This window comes from Mobula birostris, chromosome 27 (genome assembly GCF_030028105.1).
Source record: "Mobula birostris isolate sMobBir1 chromosome 27, sMobBir1.hap1, whole genome shotgun sequence".
Taxonomy (NCBI): Eukaryota; Metazoa; Chordata; class Chondrichthyes; order Myliobatiformes; family Myliobatidae; genus Mobula; species Mobula birostris.
In genome coordinates, this window is record NC_092396.1 from 4,137,977 (window position 1) to 4,150,888 (window position 12,912).

Genomic DNA, 12,912 nt, shown 5'->3' on the forward strand with positions numbered 1-12,912 from the left:
TGCCTGAGGTTTCCTGCTCCCTTATTGGAGCTAGAATATTATTCTGGGTTTATTGGAGGAAGGTATAGTATGGAGGTACGCCAGGACCACCAGACTCAAAAAACAGTTACTTTCCCCAGGCATTAAGGCTGATCAACACCTCCACCCACTAAAGAATGTAAAGTCCTACAAATGCATGAAGTACTTGAGTATTTGCTTTAATGCCACTGTAGTTCATAATCAAATAGCTGCAGTAATTGACATTAAAGAAAATTCAATTGTGAAAAAATATTACATTTTTAAGCTGTTTCCTTGATAAAAAATAATTTATAAAATAAGTACAATAATATGAATAAACTTATAATGTAAAAAAGTTACCAATCTAATCAGCCCACCTTATACCCAATCATCACATGAGTTACTCTTGGCTTGCGATCTCCATTTTCTACTTTTTCTTCATTGGTTAGCACCGACAGGACAAAATCACCCGGTTTACTGAGACTTTCACGCACTAGGAAACTTCCCGGTTTTCCTTTATCGGTCAGAAGTTTCTCTGCATCTTTACCTGATAGATGCCCGTGATACCACCTGAAAACAGATGACATTAACAATGCAACAGACTTCCTGCATTTTCCCATCCTTTACAATTATCTGTGAAAACACATCAAGAAAATTATTATTATATTAATCTCTTCTTAACAGGGAAATTTTTGCCCTGGAGAAACAACTGAAGGATCAGAAGAAACGGTTTCACATCACTACTAATCAGCATCATATCCACGTCTATGAACTGTTGCTCATGGCTGAAATTTTCCACACAAAAAGCAATGAGTATGATGAGCACAAAGTTGTATTTTGGAGCAAGGAGTCCTTTAATATTCAAGGTACTAATTCTATTTTAAAAATTCTTAAAAATGTGAATGTATCCATGGAGTTATACTCATGCAACATAGAAAAGCTTTGATCCATTATATTATGACATCTATATTTCTTCTGGGTAGCTCCAACCTGATAACATGAATATCAATTTCTCCTTCCAGTAAAAAAAAATTCCCTCCCCTCTCCTCTTTTTCTACTCCCCAATCTGGCTTGTTACCTCTTCTCACCTCCCTATCACCTCCACCTGGTACCTCTCTGCCTTCCCTTATTTGGTGCACTTTCCTCTCCTATCAGATTCTTCTTCTTTTCCAACATTTTATTTTCCTACCCACCTGGCTTTGCTTATCAACCTTCTAGCTAGCCTCCTTCCCCTACTCCCATGTTTTTATTCTGCCCCCTTCCTTTCCAGTCTTGAAGAAGGGTCTCGGCCCAAAACATTGTCTGCTGATTCATTTCCATAAATGCTGCCTGACCTGCTGAGTTCCTCCAGTATTGTGTCTGTGTTGCTTTGGATTTCCAGCATCTGCAGACTTCCTTGTATTTTTGATCCATCATGCCTGCTCTGACCATATACTATCTATCTATACCAGGGGTTCCCAACTTGGAACCCATGGCCCCTCGATTACAGGTAAAGCTCCATGGCATAAAAAAAGGTTGTGAACCCAGATCTATACTAATCCCATTTAGCAGCACTATAATGTAGCTTTCCAGTGTTAATGATTCAAATACTTTATCCAGATTGTTCTGATATGTTGTTAGATTACCTTCCCCCTCCGCTACCTCAGTCAGCATGTTCCAGATCGCAACCATCCTCTGGGTGGAAGAATCTTCCTCAATTCCCTTAACCCCTCACCTTAAATCTCGGCCCTCTAGACTTAGGATGACCTGCTTGTCATTGATAAAGATTTCCTACTATCCATCCTATGAAATTATGTATACTTCTATTGAGTTTCCTCTCCTGCCTTTGCATTGCAGATGTGGTCTACCTTATTGAAAATAACAACCATTTAATTAAAAAAATGACCTTCGGAAAAGAAACAGAAATGTGCAACTACTGTGTTTGTGCCACCTCTTGGGTTCATTTTCCATTCAGAAATCTGAAGGCGGAGGGGAAGAAGCTGTTTCTAAGACACTGAGTGTGTGTCTTCCGGCTCCCAACAAAGAAACACAATAGAATCACTGATAACCTACACACAGCCAAAGACAAGAGATAACCAATGTGCAAAAGACAACAAACTGAGCAAATACAAAAAGAAAAACAAATTAATATAAATAAACAAATAAATATTGAGAACATGAGCTGTAAAGTCCTTGAAAGTGAGCCCACAGGTTGTGGAATCAGCTCAGTGTTGCGGTAAGTGAAGTTATCCAGGCTGGTACAGGAGCCCATTGGTTGAGGAGTAATAACTGTTCCTGAACCTGATGGTGTGGGATCTAATGCTCCTGTACCTCCTGATGGCAGCAGCAAGAAGAGAGCACAGCCTGGATGATGGGAGAGGAGGGGATGATGGATGCTGCTTTCCTGTGACAGCACTCTGTGTAGCAGGGCTCAATGGTGAGGAGGGTTTTCCTGTAATGGCCTGGGCTCTATCCTCTACTTGTTTAGGCTCTTCCATTCAAGGCTTTGGTGCAAGGAAAAAAAATATATATTAGAAACAATTGGGTGACATATCTTTGGATGCTCACGGTTGCTCAAAGTAAACTATGATGAAAGGCCTTAGGCAGGTTGCTTGCTTTTTTGATAATACAGAACGTGAGAGCAGAGAAATAAAGCAAATTACCTTTCAGATGTTGGGTCTCGGCAGTTCAAGGGATACTTCAATTCAATCACGTCTCCATTCTTCTCTCGTAGAAGACCTTCTTGTTCTGTGTAATGCTGAACCAATTCTGCCAACGTTGCAAACTTCTCTCCTCCATAAAGATCATAATAGTCTCCTGAGTTCTGAATCTTTATATGTGTCACTTCTACATTTCGTCTGAGAGCAAAAAAGTAGATGAATAAAGAATAAATATTCAAAATCATTTTCATAATGTATTTGACTCATTATACATGCCAGCACAACCTTAGCTAGAGAGAGGAAAGGATATTTTAAGATCCAGAACACCGTCTTGGCACAAAACTCACAGGTCAGAGACAGAAGTGATTGCTCCCCTGTAGCATAGTTCTGAAACCTGATCTACTTATAGTAGGAAGCATGAGGCACTGGACAAATATCACTAACATTGTCTTTGCAAAATCCTGAAAATACACTGGAAAGATAGGCAAACCTATCATAAGGCCATAGATAATGGAGAAAGAATTAAGCCATTCAGCCCATTGAGTCTGTTTACCATTCCATCATGGCTTACTTACTTTCCCTCTGAACTCCTTTCTTCTGCTTTCTGCTTCTCCCTGTGACCTTTCACACCCTTACTAATCAAGAACCTATCAACCTCTGCTTTAAATATACTCAATGACTTGGCCTCTGCAGCCATCTGTGGCAAAGAATTCCACAGATTCACCACCCTCTAGCTAAAGAAATTCCTCCTTCTCTCTGTTCTAAAGGGACACCCATCCATTCTGAGAGCACCCTCTGGTTTCTAGATGCTCCCACTATTGGAGATAACCACTGCACATTGACCCCATCTAGGCCTTTCAATAATGTCCAAAGTCAGTCCTATCCTATGCCATTATTCCCATCATTAAGACATCCATAATGCTGAGGCCCTGGTGACCACATAGCTATACTGAGCAGGCCATGTTGTTCACATGCCCGATACGAGAGATCTGAAATATATATTTTTTCTATTGAGTGAAAAGATTACTGAAAGGTTTAAAAGGGTCCAATGGATCCTGGGGAAGTTGACAAACCACATCTACAACTGGCTTGGCAACAGGAAAGGAAGTATGATGGTGAGGGTTGTGCTTGCATTTGGATGCTTAGGACTAGTAGTACTCTATAAGGGTCAGTGCTGGGACCCTTGTTATTTGCAATATACTCGAAATACTTGAATGCCGATGCAGGAGGCAAAATCAGTCGGTCTGATGGTAGCACAAACATTTGTGGAGTTATTGATAGTGTGGAAGCTACATTAAGGCTGAAGAGATACTGTATATTGGCATGTTGATGATATGGGCTGAAATTTGGCAGATAGAGTTTAAACACAGGAAATTCCACAGATTCTGAAGAAGAATCTTGGCCTGAAACATCGACTGTTTACTGTTTTCCATGGATGCTGCCTAATCTGCTGAATTCCTCCCAAAAGTCAACTCTCTGTTCATTTCCATAGATGCTGAGTTCCTCCAGTGTTTTGTGCATGTTGCTTTGGATTTCCAGCATCTGCAGATCTTCTTGTGTTTGAGATTCTGCAGATGCTGGAAATCCAGAGCAACACACACAAAATACCGGAGGAACTCAGCATCTACGGAAATGAACAGACAGTTGACTTTTGGGCTGTGACCCTTCTTCAGGACTCTAGACAGGTATTTGGTCCATGGCATAAAAAAGGTTGGGAACCCCTCCTATCACCTCCCAGCTTCTTACTTCATCCCCCTTCCCCCACCCACCTGGCTTCATCTGTCACCTTCCAACTTGTCCTCCTTCCTCTGCCCCACTTTGTTATTCTGGCATCTTCCCCCTTCCTTTCCAGTCCTGGTGGAGGGTCTCGGCCCAAAACGTTGAACATTTATTTCTTTCCAGAGATGTTGCCTGAGCTGCTGAGCTCCTCCAGCATTTTGTGTGTGAAGGGTACCAACTGGTCAGCATGGATGAGCTGAGCTGAATGGTCTATTTCCATGCTGTATGATTCTATTACTGGACAGGCAGTGAAAAATGATACAAGAATGTGTAAAAACCTTTCATGGTGAAGAGCAACACCCTGACGGATCACTGTGTACTTCTGCCCCATGACTTCTCAAAATGCAGAGGAGTATTTAGGCAGGTATTAGATTATGCTTCATAACCTATGTGACCAACAGAAGGAGCATAGCAGTTCATAAACCAGCTTGTCCTTTAGTCGCCTCCCGCCCTATCATGATGCTCTCACACCGGGCTCCTCAGCCACCTCAGAACCCACAAGAATGGGGTGGAACTAAGTCATTGTCAGTTCCAAGTAATTGCTTCAGAAGAAGAATAATGACAATAAATATGACCTAAGGTCTTCTGAATAGTGATATTTTAGTTTGAATTTTCAGTACAAATTTCCTTTTAATCAGTTTTACTGGGTCTATTAAACAAATATTTATTGTACAGCTGCAATTTCTTGCAGAGAGCAACTTCCCTGAGGCTGCATATAATCTAATACATATTACTGCACAACAAGTCTGTAGAATTTATTGAACTTTCTTCACCATGGGAAGCTTTGAAGGCCAAGACAAAATTCTCTTTCTGGAAGTTGAAATAGCTATACATATATAACCAAATGTTACTAAAAAGGTTAGGAACATAGAAAAGGTGTAGGCATTGTTGTATGTTAGTTAATATAAAACAAAAGTTAAGCTGGAACACCAACAATATAAAATTGCATTAATCAAAATTATGCTTTATCTTAATATTTTCATAATATTACAATAGAAGAGGAGCAGAAACTTTGTTGGAGTAGATGAGTATGAAGGAGTATTAAATAACTAATATCAAATTTGTACAATGATAATATTGTGATGCAGGAAATCGTGGTCAAGATGGCTTTATATGTTCAAGTATTTAATTTTTTTTTAGGATAGTTAACTCTTTAATTATTCTTAACTTGGGTGGTAGGGAGATGGAAGGCACTCCTTCCCTGCACTAGCCTGCAGGTCACCCTTGGACAAGGTGTAGCACCTGCTTAGCTCCTTGATCAGGTTCTGGTGAAGCCATGGGAGCAGGTGGTGGATGGTCGTATGAGCAGCTGGTGCATATCACAAGTCCTGGTTATGCAACACTAATACTAGGCAGACAGTCACTGAAGAGTATTGACAAGGGCCGGGGTCACCCATCGTGTAAAGACGCTGCCTAGAAAGCAATGGTAAATCACTTCTGTAGAAAAATTTGCCATGAATAATCATGGTCATGGGACCACAATTGCCTACGTTATACGACACGGCACATAATGATAATGATGATAATAAACTCATTACAGAACAAATGATTCACTGTGTTGAGAACTGTTCGCATACAATCATTCAGGAACAAATTCTGCCCCTCCATCATCAGATTTCTAAATGGACTCATGAACATTACCTCACTTTTTTTATCTCTCTTTTTGCACTACCTACTTGATTTAATCATTTACTTATTTCTTATTGTAATTTATAGATTTTTATTATGTATTGTGAAGTACTGCTGCAACAAAACAACAAATTCTATGGCATAATCCAGTGATATTAAACCTGATTTGGCTTCAGAACATCTGAAGAAAGCCCCAAGTTTGAAAACTATTTTGTGAAATTTCTAGAAGAAGAATTGAGGGAAATTAGAGGCTAGATGAAAGCCAGATATAAATATAGAGGTGCATGTTATTTGGCTGGTTTGCTGAAAGTATTTGAGAAGTAGCTCTCCACTGGAACAATCACATTTTCAAAGAAAGGACAGAAGAAGCCCATCATCGTTGACAATTCAGTACAGAGTCGGAATCACAAATTTGTGTTCATCATCATGTTTCCCAGCTGTATTTTAAATTTCAAACAAATCTATTAACTTGCCATTAAACTACAACAAAAGATAATTCATTGTATAAAAATACACCAACCAGATGCTAAATACAGGTGCTTAAGTACTGTGGAGTTAGGAACCTCATCATAACATGCCAGATCATCAGGTGTTTGTATCGGGTGGTGAAGAGGACAAATGTTTATCTTAAGGCTAAATTAAAACTTTTACAGATGTGTTATTTCTTTTCAATTCAGACACCTCGCCCCCACACGTCCTCTATGAAACTGGTAAACAGTAGTGGAAAAAGGTCACAGGCTCACTTTTTTTTCGAATCAATTTTTTGTTAACCAATTTCTTGGTAAAATATAAAAGGGTTTTTGTTTATCAGGGCAGGTCCATTTTAGAAATTGCAAACATTTAGTGCAAGTGTGAAAATATCTGGGTATGTTCAACCGAGCATCTACAGCATCACTTTCTGAATTTTATTTCATTTTCTACAGTTTTATCTTTAATGATAAGCAAGAACTTTTACAACATTTTTCTGTTAACTACTGTACATTTATCAATTATAATTATGTACTTATTTAATTAAAGCTTTATTTTTATATGCAAATTATCTGAACGTACAGGAACAAAATTTTGACACCATTTTGATCTTTTTATTTCCAGCATTGCTCATAGATTTGCATAATCAAGGATTCCATAAGATTATAAGGCATAGGAGCAGAATTAAGCCATTTAGCCATTGAGTCTACTCTGCTATTCGATCACGGCTGATTTGTTTTCTCTCTCAACCTCATTCTCCTGCCTTCTCTCCATAACTTTTGACACCCTTACTTATCAAGAACCTATCAAACTCTGCTTTAAATATACCTAACGGTTTAGCCTGTATAATCATCTGTGACAATGAATTCCACAGATTTAACATTCTCTGGCTAAAGAAATTCCTCCTCATCTCTGTTATACCTTTGGGAGAGAAGTCCAGATGTATCTGATACAAAAACAGTGTCACCACTCAAGATATTAAGATTATACTTATCCAGATTGTTAAACCAATTTAAAATCAGATGAAAGTGACAGATCACTAGCTTAACAAACAGTTGGGGATATATGAGACATCTGTTCTTTAAAGATGTTCACAGTTCAAAGTAAATTTATCAAAGTATGTCACCATATACTACCCTGATATTCATTTTCTTGTGGGCATAAGGAATGCCCCCTGTACCATTCCCAGACCACATTACAGGAAATCTGATCATCTGGCAGTCCTCTTCCTACCTGCATACAGGCAGAGCTAAACAGCAATACTCCAGAGATAAGTACAACAAATAGGTGGTCGTCAGAGGTAGGGGAGAAACTAAGGGGTGCTTCGAATTGGGGACTGTGGGAGTTTGTGAGGTGTAACTCAGCAGATTAGTGAAGGGAATAGAAAACACAACTTAAATATCTACCTCACTCGTTGGTGCTGGGAAAATCCAAATTGAGTACGAAGGAACAGGTTATCAGAGAGTAAATGACACTTGATAACGCTGTCAACAACACCTTCCATCTCTTAAATGTTTTATCGAAAGTAAATTGATTGAGCCGTAAATTGGCTCTTGATGGACAGGAAGTACCTGGGTACTGTTCCACATTGTCAGCTAGATGCCAGCATTGTCATTGTGCTTGAAAAGCCCGGCTAGGGGAAATTTAGTTCTGAGTGAGACTTTTCAGCCAGCATCTTCTTGTCCCAAAAGCATTTGTTGTACTATTTGTAAAAGGGTCAGTAACATCATTAAGGATCCCACTCATCCTCCTCATGGATTGTTTGTCCCATTCCTATCAGGGACAAGGGTACACAGCATTCACGCCAGGATCACCAGACTCAAAAACAGTTACTTTCTCCAACCAGTAAGGCTGATCAACACCTCCACCCACTAACCCACCTGTCCACACCCCCAATCACCACTACTTTATCATTTCCTGTCAGAGTCACCCCATGTAAAGGCACTCCTGTGCATTGTGTCACTTTACTGAGATACAATCAATCTATGTATATAAGCTTTCTTATATATTTACATTTATTGTTTTTATAAATGCCTATTGCATTCTTTATTTTAATGTGCTCTTCTTTTGTGTTGCATTGGATGCAGAGTAACAATTATTTCACTCTCCTTTACACTTGAGTACAGGAAATGTCATTGAACATTCTTGAATCTTTGAATTGTAAATATCACACTGAATGATTTATTTTTTTAGAGATACAGCACGGAAAAGGCCCTTCTGTCCCTCCGAACCACATTGCCCAGCGATTTAGTCCTAATGTAATCACGGGACAATTTACAATGATCAATTAACCTAAAAACCAGTACATCTTTGGACTGTGGGAGGAAACCATAGACCCAGAGAAAACCCACATATTCTACAGGGAGCATGTACAGAATCCTTATAGCTGATGTCAGAAACGAACTCCGAACGCCACAAGCTACCGTAACTTTGTGTTAACTACTACACTACCGTGGTGCCGAAACTGATTAAAAGAATAATTTTTATGGTGGTGTAAATCTCAGGAGGACCTTTTTTTCCATTTGACCCTTCGGACAGTAGGGCTGTATGGTTTCCAGTGAAGCTGAAAGCTTTAGAATGATGTGGAGAGTCTGATAAGTTGGACAGAAAAATAGTAAATAGAATTCAATACAAATGAGTGCAAGATCACACATGTTGTGAGATGCAACAAAACAAGAGAATACGCAACTAATGTCAAGATATTGAGAGATGTAATAGAAAAAAGGGGCCTTGAAGTGGACATCCACAAATCCATACAGGTAACAGGATAGCAAACAAGATGGTTAAAAAGGATGAGAAAATCGTTCTTTATTATTAGTTGAGAAGTAGAATATAAAAACAGGAATGTTAGGCAAAACTATTTTATTTCTTCATTTTCCTGTGAATGTCTGCAAGAAGATGAATCTCAGAGTAGTATACGGTGATATATACGTCCTTTGATAATAAATTTACTTTGACTTTGACAACTCCGCCTGTACGGTCTCAAGCCCAGCTACAAAAGGAGGAGGGTTGAGCATGGGGCTAGCAACTCCATCCCGTAAAAATTCAGAACTACAGAAACACTAACAGAAATTCAAAAGACCTCATCCCTGGGAGAGGTAGGATATACCAAGAAGGTGGGCTGCACATGAAGACAACGTGAAAGACTAGCCCAGACCAGAGGATTCTCTGCAGGTTGGGTCTATGGTGAGGAAGGCAAATGCAATGTTAGCATTCATTTCAATAGGACTAGAATATAAAAGCAAGGACGTAATGTTGAGACTTTATAAAGCACTGGTGGGGCCTCACTTGTGAGTAGTTTTAGGCCCCTTAGAAAGGATGTGCTGAAACTGGAGAGTGTTCAAATGAGGTTCATGAAAATGATTTTAAGATTGAACGGCTTGTCATATGAAGAGCATTTGACTGCTCTAGGCCCGTATCCTCTAGAATTCAGAAGATTGAGAGATAACTTAAATGAAACCTTTCGAATAGTAAAAGGCCTTGACAGAGTGGATGTGGAGAGGACGTTTCCTATGGTGGGAGAGTCTAAGACCAAAGAACACAGCCTCAGAAGAGAGGAGCATCGTTTTAAAATGCAGATGAGGAGCGATTTCTTTAGCCAGAGAGTGGTGAATCTGTGGAATTCATTGCAATAGGGATTCTGTGAAGGCCAAATCTTTATGTATATTTAAGGTAGAGGTTTATAGATTCTTGATTGGTCAAGGCATGAAGGGATACAGGCAAGGCAGGAGATTGGGGCCGAGACGATAAATGGATCAGCATGATGAAATTGTGGAGCAGACACGATAGGCAAGTGGTCTGATTCTGCTCCTATATTTTATGGACTTGGGCAAGCTACTGCCGGCGGCCTATACCCCAGTGTGGGTGATGACATTAAGTAAGTTAATTTGACTTTGATATTCAACATTAGTTAGACCACAGAGCAAGCACTGGGCATTAGTCACTGACCACTTTGCAGGAAAGATGTGATTGTACTAGAGAAGCAGCAAAGGAGATATATGAGGATGTTGGTAGTACTGGAAACTTTCAGGCCTGAGGAAATAATATGAGGCCTGGGAATGTTTTCTTCAGTCCAGACAAAACAGAAGGGGAGGTAATGTACAAAATTATGAAAGCCTTGATAGAGTGAATTGGAAAAACACATAGATAGGCATTAGAAGGAGAGGTGGAAGGTAGTAACTGACAGAAACTAAGTGTCTGAAAGGGTCCAGAGTCAGAAATTCTTATATTTAAAAAGCTGCCATTCACAGGGTGGCAGAACAATGCTGCAAAGTGAATTTCAAAGATTCAAAGTGCATTTATTATCAACGAATGTATAAGTTACACAACTTTGAGATTTGTTTGCTTAACAGGTAGTCACAAAACAAGGAACACTAAAGAACCATATTTAAAAAAAAACCAAACCTCCTCCTATGTCTTGTAGTCTAAATCAGGGGTTCCCACCTTTTTAAACCTATGGACCCCTACCATTAACCAAGGGGGTCTATGGACCCAAGATTGGGAACCACTGGCCTAAATATACTACAAACACGAGGGAAACTGGCTGTACACAATATACAGCTTCTTGGTAATTGGAGCAAAGAAAACCCTGAAAATACTGGAAATCCAAAACAATAACAGACTCATGAATAGAAAATGCTGGAATCACTCAGCAGGTAAGCAGCATTTGTGGTAGCAGGAATAGAGGTGACATTTTAGCACAATGCCCATTTTCTTCATGGGCATTGCAAAAGTGAGCTTTGTTTTCAATAAGTCTTTACAATCAGATGAGAAAAAAAAATTGGAAAAGAAACAAGAGACCTGGTGCTGCTAAATTAATTTGCTTAATTACATACACTCAGTGGCCACTTTATTAAGCACACCTGTTTGTTATTGCAAATAACTAATCAGCCAATCATGTGGTAATAACTCGATGCATAAAAACATGCAGACAGGGTCAAGAGGTTCAGTTGTTGTTGTTCAGGCCAAACATCAGAATGGGGAAAAAATGTGATCTAAGTGACTTAGACCATAGAATGATTGCTAGTGTGAGACAGGATGGTTTGAGTATCTCAGAAAATGTTGATTTCCTGGGATTTTCACGCACAACAGTCTCTCAATTTACAGAGAAGGGTGTGAAAACAAAAAAAAAATCTAGTGAGTGGCAGTTTTGTGGGCAAAAACACTTTGTTAATGAGAAAGGTCAGAGCAGAATGGCTAGATTGGTCCAAGCTGACAGGAAGGCAGCAATAACTCAAATAACCACACGATACAACAGTGGTGTGCAGAAGAGCATCTCTGAATGCACACATCGAACCTTGAAGTGGATGGGCTGCAGCACCATGAACATGCACTCACTGGCCACTTGAACTTTGTTCAAGTTTAACTGTCATTCAACTATACACATGAATACAGTCAAAAGAAACTACACATATAGCATGTACTGTATGATTATGAGAGCAGAAAAACAGTTACAAAAAAAAATACAGCCTAAGTTCCTGAGTGTGATGGCCTGTAGATTGATTTTAATTTAATCTCTCTCTTTATGTATATATATTAATTAGAGAGAGAGCAAGACTAACTTACTCTACTATCTTACTATATATAGTTCTATTGTCATTTTGATTCTTTATTATGAGTATTACAATGTACTGCTGCCACAAAACAACAAATTTCATGACATATGCCAGTGATTCTGATACTGAGTTCAATGACCTCTAAGAATTGTCCTTGCATTTTATCTCAATAGACCCCAGTGTCTCTTGTGCCTTTCAAGTCACCTCTCCTCTGTAGTCTCCTTCAATTTAAGATTGCTGGTCTTATTGAATCAAGGAGGACAGGAATTATGGTATTTTCAAAAACATCACTTTATTGGTTCCTTCTAACAGTTCTTTTGTGGATTATATATCATGTCAAGTATATGTACATATTCCTGAGCAGGTGACAGGTGAAGCCAGGTGGGTGGGAAAGGTAGAGGGCTGAAAAGGGAGGGATCTCATAGGAGGACAGTGGACCATGGAAGACAGGGAGGGAGGAGGGTTACCAAGGGGAGGAGATAGGTAGGTGTGGAGAAGAGGTTAAGAGGCCAGAGAAGGCAATTGAAGAAGAGGGAAGGAGAAGGATTTTTTTTTAACTGGAAGAAGAAATTGATGCTCATGCCATCAGATTTGAGGCTATGTAGACAGAATAGAAGGTGTTGCTTCTGCACTCTGAGGGTGACCTACATTTTGGAACGGGAATAAGCAGTTACTGTGCAATTAAGGGAAAAAAAATTAAAATTTTTCATAACATACCAAATTAATGGTATACTTCAGTTTTACATTTGACATAAACTATCAAAATAATATTAAAAATACACTTTAACATTGGCTTTAGCAATAAGGACCTATACTGATAGGCAAAAAATTATACCAAATGAGCC

At 39.2% G+C, this 12,912-nt stretch overlaps 1 protein-coding gene across 4 annotated transcripts in view; it reads right to left on the bottom strand.

Moving 5' to 3' along the window:
* Nucleotides 1-12,912, bottom strand: part of ptpn11b (protein tyrosine phosphatase non-receptor type 11b) — a 149,349-nt gene that overhangs the window by 50,810 nt on the left and 85,627 nt on the right. For all 4 annotated transcript variants that reach the window (XM_072245378.1, XM_072245377.1, XM_072245375.1 and 1 more), the window contains exons 3-4: nt 2,640-2,834; nt 375-567 (exon numbers count right to left, since the gene is read on the bottom strand). In XM_072245378.1, the coding sequence (XP_072101479.1) occupies nt 375-567; nt 2,640-2,834 (388 nt within the window). The remainder of the gene's footprint in view (nt 1-374; nt 568-2,639; nt 2,835-12,912) is intronic.